General features: G+C 52.9%; 1 protein-coding gene across 1 annotated transcript; it reads left to right on the top strand.

The window, feature by feature from the left end:
- Positions 1-304: 304 nt before the first annotated feature.
- IDH2 (isocitrate dehydrogenase (NADP(+)) 2) lies at positions 305-18,881 on the top strand. The gene is made up of 11 exons (XM_510589.9): positions 305-558; positions 11,158-11,249; positions 12,161-12,326; positions 14,061-14,221; positions 14,306-14,449; positions 15,288-15,424; positions 15,600-15,751; positions 17,472-17,584; positions 17,761-17,858; positions 17,951-18,043; positions 18,506-18,881. The coding sequence occupies exons 1-11, from the start codon at positions 444-446 to the stop codon at positions 18,591-18,593; spliced, it is 1,359 nt and encodes a 452-aa protein (XP_510589.2). The 5' UTR covers positions 305-443; the 3' UTR covers positions 18,594-18,881.
- Positions 18,882-19,389: the final 508 nt, after the last annotated feature.

The raw sequence follows: 19,389 nt of genomic DNA, 5'->3' as shown, positions 1-19,389 counted from the left end.
GAAGCAAGAGTTCGCTCAGATTGGCCTTTGGGTTTAAGCTAAAGCGTCAGAAACTGACATCCAGGTTTACATGGGGCATCCTGGAGAGGGTCAGCCTCGCAAGCGGCTCTGCTATTCCCCCAGCCCTGATTCCGCTCGCGGGTCCCGGTGGGTCTCACGCCTGTAGCTCCTGCAGAGCTGGGCTTTCAGCGGCGCCCAGAGAAGCACCAGCCGGGCCTGGCCGCCGGGTCCCGGCTCCCGCGGGACGCTGGAGGCGTCGGCGGCCCTGGCCCCGCCTCCTCTCCGGCAAGGCCCAATGGGGCGGCGGGCCCGGCAGCCCCGCCCCGGTGGTGCCCGCGCGGCCCGCGCCCGCCAGGCCCAGCGTTAGCCCGCGGCCAGGCAGCCGGGAGGAGCGGCGCGCGCTCGGACCTCTCCCGCCCTGCTCGTTCGCTCTCCAGCTTGGGATGGCCGGCTACCTGCGGGTCGTGCGCTCGCTCTGCAGAGCCTCAGGCTCGCGGCCGGCCTGGGCGCCGGCGGCCCTGACAGCCCCCACCTCGCAAGAGCAGCCGCGGCGCCACTGTGAGTGCCGCGCGGAGGGTCCAGGCAGGCGCGCGCCCCCAGCTGCGACGTGGCGGCTTCCCAGGCTGGGGCCGGGAAGCACGTCCCGCCAGCCCGCAGCCCGGGGACGGCGGGGTCAGGCGCACAAAGGGCCGGGGGGCAGCTTCGCTCCGCGCTCCCCCGCCCGGCGCTTCCCGGCCGTGCCAGGCGCTGGGGTGGGGACTTGAGGGACGGTGGCAACTGGTGGCCCGGGCGACGGCCAGTTCTGCGCGGGCGGGGGCTCGGAGCTGCCGCGCGCCCCTAGGTATTTCGGGAGGGGGTCCTGAGAGTGTCCCGGACCCGAAGGGTGGCCTGCCCGCCCTGCGCCCCTGGAACGAGACGAGCACCCGTGGGGGGCTGGAGCACCCCGCGCGCTCTCCTGGCGAGAGGGAGGGTCGTGGCTCGGCCCCTGCTCAGACAAAGGCTGGGAGGCGGGAGACATGCACTTCCCCTTCCTTTTCAGCCAGGCGCGCGCTGATACCAGGCCCACGTCAGCTATTTTTGGAGCCTTTTACACGACAGCTGGAGGAGCGTCCTTTTTAATTTTCCCCTTTTGTTTGGCCGCCCCCACCCCCACCCCTTCGCCTTCATCGCTGCACTTGAGGCTCCATCCTGGGGCCTCTCCTTGACTTGACCTGCCTTGGCAGGCACATGCCCTCCCTGCCTGGCTCACTCGCTGCAGAGACCTGGCAGCCCGCGCAAAATGTCACTTTGCGGAATCGTTCCCACGGCTTCTGGGTACCCTTAGTTCCCTGCTTAGGAGGGAAGACAGTAGTCGGGTCGTAATAAGCAAGACTTAGCCCGAGCCTCCGTTGCCAACGCAGGCTGCCTTGCCTGGCGTGTGGGCATCGGCCTGCCCCCTCACCCTGGCTACCCAACACAGCTACAAAAGGCAGGGAACAATGTAGGTCCCTTGGCCCTGCCTAATGCCTGTTGCCATGGAAACCCCTATCCTAATCTGGCCAGGAGCCCCTTGCAGTGAGCCAGGAGAGTGAGGAAGAGGGGGTGGGGCCCGCCGGCCCTGACCTGGCCAGAGGAGGTAATGGTTAACCGGATTGTGGGAGCAGCTGACTAGAGCCGGGGGGTAGGGAGGCTTGGGCCCCAGTCCTACCTTCCCTGCCAAGGAGAAAGGGGCATGTCTGCTTTTGTACCTCTGGGAATCTACCTCAGGGATCTGCCCAACAACTCCCAGGTTCCAAGTGCCCCAGGACCCAAAGATTCCCATATAGCACACCACCTTCAGCAAAAATATGGTGGAAGTTAGCCACATTCTTTAATTCTCCCTTTTTTTCTGCCTTGATGGTAAAAAAAAAAAAAAAGAAACGAAACAAACAACCCGAAAAACACACACAAACAGGAACACAAAGCCCCTTTTAAGGGTCCTGAATTTGGATACAGAAAAAGCAGTCAGTTGCAGGCCCTTCTAGAAGTCCCCATGTGGGTTGGTTATGAATGGGGAAATTGCTTGGTGTTGGAGTTGGACATCAGACCATACAGTTGCGACTCTGCCAGCTTGTTACCTGGCAACGCAGCTGGAGACAGAATCCTTGGCATTCCTCTTGATGACAAGGAAAGAATATTTTGGGGCTAAAAGAGCCCCGTGTCTTTGCTGCCTGGTAATTCCTGCACGCATCTTTTCCTATTTTGCAACGCCATAGGCTTCCAGCGACTGTTGGTGATGTTTCTGGTAAGTTAGAGCTTGGGGCAGTGCGGACCAGTTCTGTGAACGGCTCAGTGGCAGAATTACTTATCTAGCCTTCTTTCACTCCTAACCCGAAACTTCTTAATTCTTGCCCCTTAAGTGTGCAGATCTTTCTGCCACGTCAGATAAGGCCCTAGCTGCCCTGCCAGAGCTGATTGGGGTGGTTGTGTTTAGGCCTAGTAGGTACTGAGGAAAAGCCTCTTTGGAATGGCTGAGGCCTGCTCCCAGATCTTCTGTGTGAAGTTGAGGGCCCTTGGGCTGGTTCCATTCAGGGCATGAGGTGCTGGAAACTGCTCTCAGATTACTGGAAGCCAGGGTCTGTGGCCTTCCCTGGGGTTTATACTCTGTAAACCCATGTTAAAAATACCAGCAGATTGCAAATATTAGTACACTGTAGGTTGTAAGCTTCTTCAGGGCATGGGGCCTATTGCTGGAGAGAGATGCCACCCGTGTACATCTGGTGCAGGCTGCTGGTAAGAACTCACTGGCCCCTGTGTGGCAATGCATACCAGATGGGTGAGAGGGGAGGAAGCACATTCCGTGAAACAGAAGGTGAGGGCAGGGCAGCCCTGACCACAGATGGAGTTGACTTCAACTTGACCTTTATTTATGTCTTTGACAAAAGTAGTATACTCCTACTTTGTGCCAGACACCATGCCGGGTGCTGGGGATAGAGCTGGGAATAAAACCAGCAGAGACTCTTTCAAAACCCTTAGCAGCTCAAATTCTGATGTGGGAGGGGGCAGACAGTAAGCAAGATAGATGTTGACTAGTATGATATATGGGTACAAGAGCTAAGGAAGGCCAGGCACTGTGGCTTACACCTGTAATCCCAGAATTTTGGGGGGCTGAGGTGGGAGGATTGCTTGAGGCTGGGAGCTCCAGACCAGCCTGGGCAATATAGTGAGACCCCATCTCTACAAAAATAAAAAATAAAATTAGCCAGGCACGATGGTGCATGTCTGTGGTCTTAGCTACTCAGGAGGATCATTTGAGCCCAGGAGGTCAAGGCTGCAGTGAGGTACGATTGTGCCACTGCAGTCTAGCCTGGGTGACAAAGCAAGACCCTGCCTCCCCCTTCTCCCCCAAAAAAGAGCTAAGGAGAAACAGGCAAGAAAGGTGTGTGCACAAAAGTTTGTATAGGGCAGCCAGAAAAGTCCTCACTGAAGGAATCGCTGAGGAGGGGAGGAAGCAGGCCATTTTCGGTATTGGGGGAAGAGGGACTTGCAGGTGCCAAGGGCATGATGGAAGAGCAGAGTGGATGGTGCGAAGGCTGGCTCAGCAGGCACCAGGTGGAGTGACAGGATGAGGTTCGGCAGTGGGGTCTGTAGAGGGCTCACAGGCCATTTTTGAGAGCTTTGGCTTTTACTTTGCAGGGTTTTGAGAGGAGTGTTGTTACCTGATTTCCATCTTATCGGGAGCATTCTAGCTTCAGGGACCTGGCAAGAGAGGATGATGGCTTGGACCTGGGTGGTGGCGCTGGGGATGGTGAAGAAGTGGTTGGATTCTGGATATATTTTGAAGGAAGAGCCAGTAGTGGGGAAAGGTTCCAATTCAGGAGATTTTACATAAAAATCTAGATACGCAGCAGGCACTCACTTATGGTAAGGGTGGGCTTGTCTGAGGGTGGCTTCTGGTTTTGGTGGTTTGGATGTGGATGTGAGAGAACGGAAGGAATGAAGGATGACACCAAGGAATCTACTAGAGTTTGTTCCAAAATGGCTGTTCTGGCCGGGTGCGGTGGCTCCCAGGACTTTGGGAGACCGAAGCAGGCGGATCAGTTGGGGCCAGGAGTTCGAGACCTGCCTGGCCACCATGGTGAAACCCGGTCTCTACTAAAAATACAAAAATTAGCTGGGTGTGGTGGCAGGCGCCTGTAGTCCCAGCTACTCAGGGGCTGAGGCAGGAGAATTGCTTGAACCCAGGAGGTGGAGCTTGCAGTGAGCCGAGATCACGCCACTGCCCTCCAGTGTAGGCGGCAGAGTGAGACTCTGTCTCAATACATACATACATACATACATACATACATAAAATATACAAAATTGCTGTCCTGCCTTCTTGAGCCCCCAGGAATTGGAACCTTTCCCCACTCTCTGATCTTTTGCTGGGACATGCTGACTGAGCAGCCTCTCTGCTGAGAGCATGGGTAGGAATGTGGAGGGAGCAGTTATGCCTGGGACTGGCTGCCTGCGGCTGGACCTCTAGCCTCCTGCTGGGAGCAGCAAGAAGCCAGGGATGTGTTTTGAAATCCTTACTTGGTATTGGGTGCTAGGAGCCCCAGACAGGGAGGAGAGTCGGCCTAACGTGCCTCTGGTGACTGGTGTAATTCCATCCTGCGCTCTCGCCAAGAGGACAGTGTTTGTGCAATGCATCAGCTGAAGATTCGTGGTGGCTGTCACTTCGGAGGTTTTCAGGGAGGCCTAGCTGCTGCTCTGTGTATTTCAGGTAGCTTGTCACCACTTATCTCCCAGAGAAGGGCAGACCATGGCTGTATCTCCACCATACAGGCTGAACAGCAGACAGGGGTCTCAAACTCCAGTGCCCTGGGCCACACTGGAGGGCACTTGGCTGTCATGGAATGAAGGGAGAGGCCGCCTTCAGCCCAGCCCATCCTTGCCATGAGTGAGTGCCTGCTGCATTTCTAGATTTTTATATAAAATCTCCTGATTTTTTTTGACTGGTTTAAATTTTTATTATTTTGGTAAAAAACGTATAAAACTTACCATCTTAGTCATCGTTCAGTGTACAGTATTGTTAAGTACATTCACACTGTTGTGCAGACATTACCACCATCCATCACCAGAACTTTGTCACCTTGCAAAACCGAAACTCTCTACCCATTAAACAATACCTCCCCATTTCCCGTCCCCAGTCCCTGGCAACCACCTTTTTACTTTCTGTTTCTGTGAATTTGACTATTCTAGGTACCTCATGTAAGTAGAAGCCTATAGTATTTGTCTTTTGTGACTGGTTTATTTCACTTAGCATAATGCCCCCCAGGTTCATCCACTTTGTAGCAGGTGTCAGAATTTCCCTTCTTTTCAAGGCTGAATCATATTCCATTGTATGTAGATAACAGTAGTCCCCCTTATCCTTGGAGGATGCATTTCAAGACCCCCAGTGGATACCTGAAACTGCAAAGCCTGTAGATACTATGTTTTTTCCTATACATACAGATCTATGATAAAGTTTAATTTATGAATTAGGAACAGTAAGAGATTAGCAATAATAACTAGTAATAAAATAGAACAATTATAACAATATACTGTAATGAAAGTTACATGAATGTGATCTCTTAAAATATCTTACTGTACTGTACTCACCTATTTTCAGACTATGGTTGACTGTGGGTAACTGACACCACAGGTAACTGATGTCATGGAAATAAAACCTTGGATAAGGGGGGACTGTATCACATTGTCTTTATCCATTCATCTGTGATGGACACGTGGGTTGCTTCTATCTTTTGCTGTTGTGAACATTGCTGCTATGAATGTGGGCATACATATATCTCCTTCAGACCCCGCTTTCGATATTTTTGGATGTATATCCAGAAGCAGAATTGCTGGATCATATAGTAATTCTTTTTCTTTTTTTTTTTTTTTTTTCGAGACGGAGTCTTGCTCTCTTTCGCCGATGCTGGAGTGCAGTGGCGCGATCTCGGCTCACTGCAAGCTCCGCCTCCCGGGTTCACGCCATTCTCCTGCCTCAGCCTCCTGAGTAGCTGGGACTACAGGCGCCCGCCACCACGCCTGGCTAATTTTTTGTATTTTTAGTAGAGTCAGGGTTTCACTGTGTTAGCCAGGATGGTCTCGATCTTCTGACCTCGTGATCCACCCGCCTCAGCCTTCCACAGTGCTGGGATTACAGGTGCGAGCCACCGCGCCCGGCAGTAATTCTTTTCCTTTTAGCTAAGGAACACCCATACTGTTTTCCACAGCAGCTGCACCATTTCACATTCCCACCAACAGGGCACAAGAGTTCCAATTTCTCCACATCCTTGCTAGCACTTTATTTTCTGTTTTTGTTTGTTTGTTTGTTTGTTTGTTTTCCTGATAGTAGCTATCTTAGTGGTTGTGAGGGGATAGTGGGGTGATATCTCATTATGGTTTTGATTTGCATTTCCCTGATGATTAGTGATGTTGAGCATCTTTTCATGTGCTTTTGGCCATTTGTATATCATCTTTGGACTTGAAATGTCTATTTAAGTCTTTTGTTCATTATATTTATTTATTTATTTTGAGATGGAGTCTTCCTGTTACCCAGGCTGGAGTGCAGTGGCGTGATCTCTGCTCACTGCAACCTCCACCTCCTGGGTTCAAGCAATTCTCCTGCCTCAGCCTCCCAAATAGCTGGGACTACAGGTGTGTGTCACCACACCAGGCTAATTTTTTTTCTATTTTTAGTAGACACAGAGTTTTACCATTGTGGCCAGGCTGGTCTCGAACTCCTGACCTCAAGTGATCTGCCCTTCTCAGCCTCCCGAAGTGCTGGGATTACAGGCATGAGCCACGGTGCCCAGCCAGTCTTCTGTCCATTTTAACATTGAGTTATTTGTTTTATTGTTGAGATTTACTGATTTTTAAAACTTGGTCACCAATTAAGATTTTTTTAAAACCAGTACCTGGAACAAGCAGAACAAGTCTCTGCTGGCCTTGGCTCATGTTGCTGTTCTCAGCTCCCCTGGGATGTTTGCTTCCAGGGAGGCCTGGGCACTCCTGACTTTGGTGACAGCCCTGCTTGCTCTCTCTGTTACCTGTAGGTTTCCCCTTCCACATTCACTGCCTCAGGGCAGGCACTGTTGTGTTTTAGGCATTTCAGTATCCCAGTGGGGTACTGGATAAGTGCTTAGTTAGCACTTGCCGGTGAGTAAATAATCAGGTCCTGTGGTCTCTGAGGGTTTGACACACCAGGTCTTTGATCTTGACCTTGAACTCTCCTAGCTATGCCTGCCTGAAGCCCAACCGTGGAGCCCAGGCTGAGGCTGAAACCTGTAGAACTGGCCCCAAGTGAGTCTCTCCTTAGGGCTCCTGATTATGATAGTTCATCTTTTTTTTTTTTTTTTTTTTAACAAATTTGATTAGCTGTCCTCAAATTAACTCATAGGAGATGCTCCCCAGAACTAAACTAGCTCTGCAACAGCTCAACAGACTTTCTGCAGGTTCTGCAGCTCTTTCCACTCAAGCTTCAGAGAAAAGTGAAGGAATATTGTAGATTGGGTTCAAAATCCCCATCGCGTCTTGGGAAAGGCAGTAGAGCCAGCAGCCAGCCACCTTTTGTTCTCTAGGGAATGGAATAGTCCAAGGCTGTGTTTGTGTTCTGCTTCTCTACATCTGACCCACGGGTCTTCCAGAGGCTGCGTTTGGGTCAGGGACCTGGGTTCTATCTTGCCTCTGATGCAGACCACACTCTCTGAGTCTCATTATTCCCCCTAAATGATCTCTAAGATTATTTTTAGATTTAAAAAAAAAAAAACAAACTCTTTGCATATCTTTGGAAAGTCAGTTGTTTGAGGTCTGTTAGGCTTTAATCACTTTTGTTTTAAATGTGCCAAGGTGGTTTCTAGGCCTGCTTTTCACAGGTATTCTGTCCCTTGCCAGTTCTTCCCACCCAGTTTTTTTTTTTTTTTTTTTTTTTGAGCTGGAGTCTTGCTCTGTTGCCCAGGCTGGAGTGCAGTGCCATGATCTTGGCTCACTGCAACCTCCACCTCCCGGGTTCAAGCGATTCTCCTGCCTCAGCCTCCTCGGTAGCTGGGATTATAGGCACGTGCCACCACGCCTGACTAATTTTTCTATTTTTAGTAGAGATGGGGTTTCACCATGTTGGCCAGGCTGGTCTTGAACTCCTTATCTTGAGTGATCCACCTGCCTCAGCCTCCCAAAGTGTTAGGATTACAGGCATGAGCCATTACACCAGCCCCAACCCAGTGTTTTCAAATAAACATTCTCTTCCCTTCACCTGATTTGCTGTGTCTAATCTAGAGTGGAGCTGAAGACACATCACTACCTCTCTAAGGACTGTGTATAACACAAGAGTAATTGGGCTGTAAGTGAGGCTGAGGAGTGCTGCTTTGAGGAAAGGGCACAGCTCTCAGCTGAGCTGGTGAGATTTCCCTGTGACTGAAGTTTTATTAGATCTTGTTCCCTGCTCTGCATTTGCTGCGTCTTCCCAGGCTGTGGGCAGAGGAGCAGGCTGGTGCCCCGGTGCCCCTATCTGCTGCAGGCTGAGGTTCAACAAGCCTTGTCCAAGGCAGCTGTACTGATTCATTGTTAGGTGGCCAGTTCCTGAGTTTTCTTTGAAATTCACTTCCCAGACTGTTGGGTTTTCCTGCAAGTCAGACTCTCCTTCAGTAGCGTCTCCTGCCCCCTACCCTCCACTGTCTCCCTGGACCTCTGATCAGCCCCTCATTGAGTCCTTTGATGCTTCTCTGGTAGGACTGACCCACCTGTGTCGGCTGGGATCAAGGGTTAGTTCCATTCGCAGGTGCTGTAAGCCTGTCCTTCCTGTTGAATAGGGTCAGAGTCCTCCTGACTCTGCTGTTTTCAAGCTCTGTAACCTTGGGCAGTAAGCTGTTAACCTCTCTGAGCCTCAGTTTCCCACACTTAAAATGGAGATAATGGCCAGGCGTGGTGGCTCACGCCTGTAATCCCAGCACTTTGGGAGGCCAAAGTGGGTGGATCACCTGAGGTTAGGAGTTCAAGACCAGCCTGGCCAACATGGCAAAACCCCGTCTCTACTAAAAATACAAAAATTAGCCGGGCCTGGTGGCGTGTGCCTGTAATCCCAGCTACTCAGGAAGCTGAGACAGCAGAATTGCTTGAACCCGGGAGGCAGAGGTTGCAGTGAGCCGAGATCACACCATTGCATTCCAGCCTGGGTGACAGACCAAAGACTCTGTCTCAAAAAATAAATAAATAAATAAATAAATAAATTAAATAAAATGGAGGTAATGATACCTCCTTGGGGTTGTTTTTGGGATTAAATGGAATCACATTGTACAGCATTGGTACACTGTAAGGCACATAGTAGGCACTCAATACCTATCTATACTATCTCCTTTATCACCACAAGTTAGTTAAGGGCTCTTGGGTCGCACGCAACAGACAAAGTTAGTGACTGGTTAACTTGGAGAGGATTTTATTATGAGCTACACAGCGTAGCTCATAGAATTGCAGGGAAAACTGTAAAGAACTAAGTCTTGGACAAAAGAGAAGTATCTTGGCCTGGGCCTGTAGCCCCTGCTACTAAGGAGGCTGAGGTGCAAGGATTGCTTGAGCCCCGGAGTCTGAGCCTGGCTTGGGCAACAGAGAGAGATAAAGAGACCCTGACTCTAAACAATAAGTAAATACATAAAAGAGGACCCAGGCCCTCCTTAGGAACTGGATGGCAGGAGCCCCTGGACAACCTCTTGCTGATTTGGTGCTGGATGAGGCAGCCGCAGCTAGCCAGTGTTCTTTGTGTTGATCTCCTCTGCCTTCATATTTCAGGGGGAGAGGGTCTGACAGTCCAGACTGGCCCCCACCCTCTTGGCCACTGGTGGGCTGGGCATGTTTTTGGGTAGTTCTACCTAGCCAGATTAAAGTGGGGGTGGGGTGGGGAGTCCAGCCAGCCTGGGCAACAGGGCAAGACTCCATCTCTACAAAAAAATTTTAAAATTAGGCTGGCGCGGTGGCTCACGCCTATAATCCCAGCACTTTGCGGGGGTCAAGGCAGGTGGATCACTTGAGGTCAGGAGTTCGAGACCAGCCTGGCCAACATGGTGAAACCCTGTCTCTACTAAAAATACAAAAAATTAGCCAGGTGTTGTGGGGCACACCTGAAATCCCCGCTACTTGGGAGGCTGAGGCCCGAGAATCACGAACTCGGGAGGCGGAGGTTGCAGTGGGCTGAGATCATGCCACTGCACTCCCACCCTGGGGGACAATAGCGAAACTTCGTCTCAGAAAAAAAAAATTAAAAATAGCTGGGTGTGGTGGCATGCGCCTGTAGTCCCAGCTACTTGGGAGGCTGAGGTCAGAGGATCACTTGAAGCCAGGAGGTCAATGCTGCAGTAAGCTATGATGGCATCAGTGCATTCCAGCCTGACCAACGGAACAGGACCCTGCCAAGAAAGAAAGAGAGAGAGAGAGAGAGAGAGAAAGGGAGGAAGGAAGGGAAGGAAGGAAGGAAAGAAAGGAAAGGAAGTAAGTAAGGATGGATGGATCCAGGTGCTCTAAACCAGCAGTTCCCAAACTTTTTGGCACCAGGGGCCAGTTTCATGGAAGACAATTTTTCCACGGGTGGCAGGATGGTGGGCAGCGGGGATGGTTTTGGGATGAGTCAAGGGCATTACATTTATTGTGCACTTTATTTCTATTATTATTACATTGTAATATATAATGAAAAAATTATATAGCTCACCATAATGTACAATCGGGGGGGTCCTGAGCTTGCTTTCTTGCAACTAGACAGTCCCATCTGGAGGTGCTGGAAGACAGTGACAGATCATCAGGCATTAGATTCTCATAAGGAGTATGCAACCTAGATCCCTCGTGTGCGCAGTTCCCGGGCATGAGCTCAGGTGGTAGTGCTCACTCACCTGCAGCTCTCCTCCTGCTGTGTGGCCCAGTTCCCAACAGTCCATGGACCTGCACTAAAGGCTGTGGCCTGGTCTGCTGACCTCTCTCCAGAGCCCACGGTACTAGTCCATGGCCTGGGAGTTGGGGACCCCTGCTCTAAGCAGTGAGGGAGCTGATTTGCAGACGGGGGAGTGGACGCCGGGCAGCTGGAGCCCTGGCTTTCTGCCAGTGTCTCCTGGTGAAGGGCGGGCCTGGCCGGGAGGAGAGGGCCCCCCTCCAGCCTCCCCAGGGGCATGATGCGCTGTGTGTCCCTGCTTCTAGATGCCGACAAAAGGATCAAGGTGGCGAAGCCCGTGGTGGAGATGGATGGTGATGAGATGACCCGTATTATCTGGCAGTTCATCAAGGAGAAGGTAGTGCCCCCTCCTGAAGTGGGTAGCTCTCCAGGTGGGCTGGCCAGGGATTGTTCTGTCCCACAGGGTCTTCTGGACTGCAGGTCCCTAGGACCCCCCGTTGTCCTGGTAGGCAGCAGCAGCTCTATTTCTCTCCCTCTGTCTACCCTTCTTTCACATCTGGTCCGCTAATTGTTCAGAAGTCATCAGGCGGGGGCCTGTCCCCAGCAGTCTGTGTTGTGCTGGTGCCAGATCCCACACGTTCTGTCAACTTTGAGAAGCTTCAAGGTTAATCCTGTATCATTTCCATCTTGATCCCCTACGTTTTGCCTCACTTCTTGAAAAGGAGTGAAAAGGGAACAGGGCTGGTGTGTAGGGCAGTGACCCAGCCTGCAGCTGTGACGAGCCACCATGGCAAAGGGATCCCAGAGTGGCCGCTTGGCTTCTCCAAAGTTGCCGTGGTCTATGTATGTCCAGGAGAGCATGTAGTCCTTGTGAAGGCCCCACACTGTGTGTACGTTCATGGGACAAAGGTTGAGAACTGTCACTTCCAATTGTAAGATCTCAAAGCACTTGAGGAGAAGAGGAAACCAGTTGTATAGAGAAATCTAGATGTACTTGGGGTTGGGATTTGGCTGAGTTGATGGGCCATGTGAGGGGGGGCACATAGGCACAATGGGGGAAGAACCCTCCGAAAGACTGCGGCCTGGCCTGCCAACCTCTCTCCAAAGCCCCAGCCTCTGCCAGTTCTGGCCGGGCCCCACTGAGAAATGGCTGACTCCAGCTTTCTGCTGTGCCCCTCCACTGGCCTTCACTCATCCCTGTTCTGACTGACTGTCCCCTGCCATGGCCTGCAGACTTCTTATCCTGCCCTTTGTTGTCATGTCCCTGAGTCACTGGGGTGACGCCTTGCTCTGGCCCTCTGTCCCCAGCTCATCCTGCCCCACGTGGACATCCAGCTAAAGTATTTTGACCTCGGGCTCCCAAACCGTGACCAGACTGATGACCAGGTCACCATTGACTCTGCACTGGCCACCCAGAAGTACAGTGTGGCTGTCAAGTGTGCCACCATCACCCCTGATGAGGCCCGTGTGGAAGGTGCGAGGGTGTGGAGGTGGGCGGGCCAGGGAGGGTCACAGGCTTCTCCCACCGGCCTCTCCAGACTTGGGGTGGGGCAGTTGGCCATGTCACTCATCTCGGGACTGGGAGGTTGGGAGGCTCCAGAGCTGGGGCTTTCCTGAGGCCAACTGCACCTGAGGCCAGTCTCCCTGTGTGTGCCTGGTGGACATTGGGGCCTCAGAGGTCACCTTTGATGAGGCTGGGGCAGGCGTGGGTAAGGGGCTGGCCTCAGGTTCCACGGTTAGGGCACAGCAGAGCTGAGAACAGAATCCACGTCTTCCATCTCCCAGGCCAGTGGTGTTTCTGCTACACTCTGGCTCTGACAGTGGTAGGTGTCATCGGTGACAGGGCTGAGGAGGAGGAGGAGGAAGGTAATGCTGATGTGGTCACAGTAAGGATGGCTTCTTTGGGCAGTAGTCCATTCTGGCGTGGACAGTCTTGCAGGCAGGTGTGCAGAGAGATTGTGCAGAGGAGTGCTGTGTGTAAGGCCTGTGTCCTTCAGAGCCTCAGCAGCCTCTGGGGAACATCGCTGTTGCCCTCCTGCCACTGGCTTGGCCTTGCAGGTCTGCCTCTGTCCCCATGGTCATGCAGGGTCACTGAGAGGTGCCCCCACCAGACCTAGACTGGCTTCTGGTCCTTGGCTGTTGGGGCCGCTCTCGAGGGTTCCATGAAGTCACAGCAGTGTGTGTGCAGAGGGGCCAGGTTTGGATAATTCGAGAAAGGATGGTTGAGGAGTTTTCTGAGCTCTCTCTTCCTACTTTCCACAGTTGGAGGGAGCTGGCGGACAGTACTCGAGATACATCTGCAAACTCCCCAGGCCTGCCCCTGTCCTGCAGGTCATGCCTGGCCCACAGCACTGGGATCATTTGAGTGTTGAGCTCTTCATTTCACTTGAACCTTGGGAGTTGTGTATCCCCATTTATGGACAAGGCAGGAGAGGGTCACAGCCTTAGAAACTGGGGTGGCATTGGGGCCAGGACCGGAGCATGTGGAGTGGGCAGTGTGTTGTCAGGCTTCGTCAGACAAGCCCTTCCCCCGGACTGTACTCCCTCCATGTGTGATGTGGGAATCATAATGGCCAACAGAGCACTTAGCATAGACCGGGCACCGTTCTAGGCCCTTTACACATGAGCTCATTTCGCCCTCACGACAACACTTAGGCTGGTTATTTTTCCAGTAATTTTTTTTTTACAGCTTTGGTTGAGCCACTTTTGTAAGCCTCACCGTTAAAACTGGCAGACTTGCCGGGCGTGGTGGCTCACACCTGTAATCCCAGCACTTTGGGAGGCCGAGGCAGGTGGATCACCTGAGGTTGGGAGGTTGAGACCAGCCTGACCAACATGGAGAAACCCCATCTCTCCTAAAAATACAAAATTAGCTTGGTGTGGTGTCACATGCCTGTAATTCTAGCTGCTCGGGAGGCTGAGGCAGGAGAACCGCTTGAACCCAGGAGGCAGAGGTTGTGGTGAGCCGAGATCGCGCCATTGCACTCCAGCCTGGGCAATAGGAGCAAAACTCTGTCTCAAAAAAAAAAAAAAAAAAAAAAAAAAAAAATTGGCAGACTCCAGAGCCCACACATTTGCACTCTAGACTCTACTGCCTTCCTCATGAAGAATTTTAGGACCCCCGTCTGGCTGTGTTGTTGCTTGGGGTTCAAATTCTGGTTGAAAGATGGCGGCTGCAGTGGGACCACTATTATCTCTGTCCTCACAGAGTTCAAGCTGAAGAAGATGTGGAAAAGTCCCAATGGAACTATCCGGAACATCCTGGGGGGGACTGTCTTCCGGGAGCCCATCATCTGCAAAAACATCCCACGCCTAGTCCCTGGCTGGACCAAGCCCATCACCATTGGCAGGCACGCCCATGGCGACCAGGTAGGCCAGGGTGGAGAGGGGATCCACTGACCTGGGCACCCCCCGACTGCAGCTCCTCGCCTAGCCATCCTCTTGTCTCTGCAGTACAAGGCCACAGACTTTGTGGCAGACCGGGCCGGCACTTTCAAAATGGTCTTCACCCCAAAAGATGGCAGCGGTGTCAAGGAGTGGGAAGTGTACAACTTCCCCGCAGGCGGCGTGGGCATGGGCATGTACAACACCGACGAGGTGAGGCTGGCTCGGGCATCCTGGGCCCCTCCTCTCCCAGCTTGTCTCTTCATCTCTGTCTCGTGGCTTTCCTTTCTTCTGTAATGGCCTCATTCTTAGGCCACAAAGAGGCAGAAATGGCCACCAGGGCTGGGCATGGTGGCTCACACTTGTAATTCCGGCATTTTGGGAGGCCAAGGCAGGATTGCTTGAGACCAGAAGTTTGAGACCAGCCTGGGCAACAGTGAGACCCCATCTCTTGAAACAAAAAGAAAAGAAAAGAAATGGCTACGAACAGCTCCAGGCATACTCCTGCCTGCTTGGCTACCCTATCAGAAGAGAATGCCTCTTTACCGCCAGTTCCAGCTCCAATGCCAGGCTGAGTCACATGACCACCTCTGAGCCAATCACAGAGGCCCTGGGGAGAAAGGCTTCTGATTGGATAAGCCAGGGACACACTGTCAACCCCAGCGCTAGGCCTGGGAATTAGCCCTGCCCCAGCCACATAGTCTAAGGAGGTGCTTTCCAAAAAAAAAGTTGTTTCCAAAAAAAAAAAAAAGGCGGTGTTTTCCAAAAAAAAAAAAAGGCGGTGTTTTCCAAAAAAAAAAAAAGGCGGTGTTTTCCAAAAAAAAGGCGGTGCTTTCCAAAGCAAAGTTGAGGGGCCTCTTGCCCCTGGGAAGTTGAGAGGGAGAGGCTGGGCCAGCAGAAACATCGTGTGCACTGCACGGAGGCTGGTGTTAAACAGTCGCGTGGGCGGCGGGGTACCGTTCCTGGAGATCTGGGCCTTGCCCTGGGAGGTGGGAGGTTGCCGGCAATCGCCAGGCTAGGGCACCACGCCAGGGCCCTGTCTCTCCTGCAGTCCATCTCAGGTTTTGCGCACAGCTGCTTCCAGTATGCCATCCAGAAGAAATGGCCGCTATACATGAGCACCAAGAACACCATACTGAAAGCTTACGATGGGCGTTTCAAGGACATCTTCCAGGAGATCTTTGACAAGTAAAGCCTCATCCATGTACTCTGTGGCCTTTCTTCCCTTCCCCCCATGCTGTTCCCATCCTACCCTGGGAAGGTCGTTATTAGAGTGCATTTGGCTCAGCTCCGAGGCTCAGGGAGGGATCCCCAACCTGTCAGCCTTCTGCCCTCTCCCCATAACAGACCTTTTTACTCCCAGGCACTATAAGACCGACTTCGACAAGAATAAGATCTGGTATGAGCACCGGCTCATTGATGACATGGTGGCTCAGGTCCTCAAGTCTTCGGGTGGCTTTGTGTGGGCCTGCAAGAACTATGACGGAGATGTGCAGTCAGACATCCTGGCCCAGGGTACGCTGGGAGGACGCTGCTCCCTGTGGGGGTGGACTGTTGGTCTTCTCTGGCTGGACGGATTTTCAGACCCTTTTGGTAGAAAACTCTAGTGGAGCAGGACTCATTGCAGGGTCTTCTGTGGACAGCAGGGGGCAGGAGCTCCCTGGCATCTGAGTGAGAGAGGATCACAAATTAGGTTTGGACTGGTGTATGACTGAGGCTGCTCTTAGAGAGAAAGGAGGGCACAGGAATTCCAGGGCTAGGTTGTCAGCCCTAAGGTTGCTCCAGTCCATGATGGAGCCTCATGACTCTTTGGTTCCAGTAGGAAAATGGGATCAAGCAGGACTGGAGGTTCTTTAAACTACAGCAAATGCATTTTGCATAGTGAACCTCATGGATGGAAGAGAATGTTGGGGAAGCCTGCAAACCCCCAAGCCCTAGGGTGTCCTAAAAGGCAAATCAGATTGCAGTAAAAAGTATAGGTGATGAGGTCAGGAGTTTGAGACCAGCGTGGCCAACATGGCGAAACCCCGTCTCTACTAAAAATGCAAAAAAATTTAGCTGGGCATGGAGGCGGGCACAGTCATGGACACCTGTAATCCCAACTACTTGAGAGGCTGAGGCAGGAGAATCTCTTGAACCCAGGAGGTGGAGGGTGCAGTGAGCCGAGATTGCGCCATTGCACTCCAGCCTGGGCAACAAGGGTGAAACTCCGTCTCCAAAAAAAATAATAATAATAAAGTATAGGTGAGACCATTAGAGAAGAACAGCGAGAAATGGGCCAATTGTGTTGGGGACAAGAGCAGGAAAGGTGGTAGGCGTGGGAAACAGGCAGGACAGAGAGAGTGAAAGAGAAACCTTAGCTTACCAGGGCAGCTCCTGGTACGGGGAAAAGGGAAGCCCAGGACAGGTTCTGATGAAAAGCAGAGTCTTGTTACTTTGTGTAAACCTTTGGCTTTACTTTGGAAAGTTCAGTGGGGATCCTCTGACCAGAACAATTCCCATCTAGGATAGAAGGATGAAACGCCATAGCAGATGAGGCAGAGGCATGAAAATGAACCTTAAGTGTCTAAGGAATGGTGTGAAGGTGCAGGTAAAATGGAGAAGGGATTGCTTACAGCCAAAGTTCTTAGAATTCATAGACAAAGCATTTTCCTGTAGATGTTGTCCATGTTTTCTTTGTTCAATCCTTATTTTGGTGTCATGGGGGTGCCTTTGAAGCCCTGGAGTCCTTGACAATAGAAAAGCTTGCTGGAGTTGACATGTGGATTTGGGAACATTCAGAAATTAATCAAAAAGCTTGAAAGTGGCCTAAGAGAGTAGCTGCAAAAGTGATTGTTGGGAAATAGCTGACCGCAGCTTTATTGTTTTCCTTGAATGTGCCTCCGGGTCACAAGCCAGGCTGAGTGGCAGGCTGTGGGGGACCACAGGACTCTGTGGGGTCTTGGGCCCTGTGGGCCACAGGCTGTGGGGCACCTGGAGCTGGTGACACAGATGGATGTTAATGTGCTGGTGATAGCCACCCTCCAGTGCCCTCCAGCCCTGTGCTGGGCCCTGGAGACCCACAGCAGGGTGAAGAGGCCTGGAACAGTCCCTGTCCTCCCAGTTGCAGTTGGGGGAGGCTGAGTAGAGCCACGAACTATGACAGCTACAATATTGGGTTGTAGAGGGCAGCAGGGCTCAGCTGGGTGGCCCCAGGAGAGGCGAGGCCCTGAGAGAAAGGCTTTCTACCCTCCAGGCTTTGGCTCCCTTGGCCTGATGACGTCCGTCCTGGTCTGCCCTGATGGGAAGACGATTGAGGCTGAGGCCGCTCATGGGACCGTCACCCGCCACTATCGGGAACACCAGAAGGTGAGTGCAGGGCATGGGGCCTCACAATGCCCCTCTACCCCAGGGGCCTAAAGCCCACTGGGCTGAGGGCTGGAAGGACGAGCCTGACCCACCAGCCCAGGGGCGGGCAGCTGTATCTGGGCAGCCTCCTCACTAGCTGGCTCGGCTCTTGATCTCCCTGCAACCCCCGTCCCCAGGGCCGGCCCACCAGCACCAACCCCATCGCCAGCATCTTTGCCTGGACACGTGGCCTGGAGCACCGGGGGAAGCTGGATGGGAACCAAGACCTCATCAGGTGAGCATGGAGGGAGAGGCCGGAGCTGCCCAGGACAGGCTCTGGGTCCTGCCCTTGCACAGATGGGGTCTCATTCTGCCCCATCCCCATAGGTTTGCCCAGACGCTGGAGAAGGTGTGCGTGGAGACGGTGGAGAGTGGAGCCATGACCAAGGACCTGGCGGGCTGCATTCACGGCCTCAGCAAGTGCGTGGCCTGGGGTGGTGGGCAGACCCTGGGGCCATGTGGGAGGAAGCCAGGGGACCCCTCCTAAAGTCCCCCTCATGAGTCAGCTTAGCTGCCAGGGAGCCTGGGGCAGGACATGTCCACAGCCCTGAGAGACTGCTCAGGCCAGCCTCTGTAGACCAGGTCTAGTGAGTTCCTCCCCATCCCTGAGGCTGGCTACTCAGAGCTCCTTCCGACCCTGCCCACACCCCTTTCCCAGCTTCTCTCAGGAGAGCAGTTACCTGGAAAGACAGACCCTGCGGGTGCCTGCCGAATCTCGGTGGCCTCATGGTAGGGGGCTATAGCTGGCCTCTGGCCTGTAGTCTGGGTGGCAGGAGATGGCTGTTCTGATGCCCAAGCTCAGGCTGTTCCCTGGAAGGGCCTGGCTGATGGCCTTGGCAAGGCCTGGAGCCGCCCCTGATGTGAGTGGTGCTCTCTCTGCAGTGTGAAGCTGAACGAGCACTTCCTGAACACCACGGACTTCCTCGACACCATCAAGAGCAACCTGGACAGAGCCCTGGGCAGGCAGTAGGGGGAGGCGCCACCCATGGCTGCAGTGGATGGGCCAGGGCCGAGCCGGCGGGTCCTCCTGAGCGCGGCAGAGGGTGAGCCTCACAGCCCCTCTCTGGAGGCCTTTCTAGGGGATGTTTTTTTATAAGCCAGATGTTTTTAAAAGCATATGTGTGTTTCCCCTCATGGTGACGTGAGGCAGGAGCAGTGTGTTTTACCTCAGCCAGTCAGTATGTTTTGCATACTGTAATTTATATTGCCCTTGGAACACATGGTGCCATATTTAGCTACTAAAAAGCTCTTCACAAAATTGTCTGCTGTGTTTGTCCCTGAGGGGAGGAGGTAGTGGGACCCTGAGGCAGAGGCCCTGCTAGAGCTGGCAGGTTCCCCTGGGGCAGACCAGAGCACCTCAGGAAGGGGCTGCCACGGCAGGGAAGGGACCGCCACGGCAGGGAAGGGACCAGGCAGCCCTGGGAGCCCGCATTCCACAGGGGCCCACTGCGGAGTTCTCGGACACTCAGGGCACAGGCCTGTGGGTTCCCTGGAATTTTCTAGCATGATCCAGTTTCTGTGTCCAGTTCTCCATTCTGAGAGTCAATCAGTTCCTGATAGGTTGTCATTGATTTTTTTCTTCGTTGGTTTTAACCTTCTAAACATCTCCAGACCACTTTCTTAGCCTTTTTCTAGGTACTAAAAACAGGTCCTACCCACACCTGCCTCACACTTCTCCTTTCCAAGGCTGCCTGAGTTTGGAGGGGCTTGGGTGTGTGTGAACGAGGGCCCTGCATTGTCTAGGCCTGCGGTTCCCAGGCTTGGGT

This window comes from Pan troglodytes, chromosome 16 (assembly GCF_028858775.2).
Source record: "Pan troglodytes isolate AG18354 chromosome 16, NHGRI_mPanTro3-v2.0_pri, whole genome shotgun sequence".
Taxonomy (NCBI): domain Eukaryota; kingdom Metazoa; phylum Chordata; class Mammalia; order Primates; family Hominidae; genus Pan; species Pan troglodytes.
This window is presented reverse-complemented; position numbering and strand designations above follow the sequence as displayed.

Bases quoted from the DNA above. Each gene is read 5' to 3' on its own strand.
- IDH2 (XM_510589.9), top strand. From the start codon at position 444: ATGGCCGGCTACCTGCGGGTCGTGCGCTCGCTCTGCAGAGCCTCAGGC. The intron at 559-11,157 runs GTGAGTGCCGCG...CCCTGCTTCTAG, and splicing joins AGAGCAGCCGCGGCGCCACT to ATGCCGACAAAAGGATCAAG. The intron at 11,250-12,160 runs GTAGTGCCCCCT...CTCTGTCCCCAG, and splicing joins GGCAGTTCATCAAGGAGAAG to CTCATCCTGCCCCACGTGGA.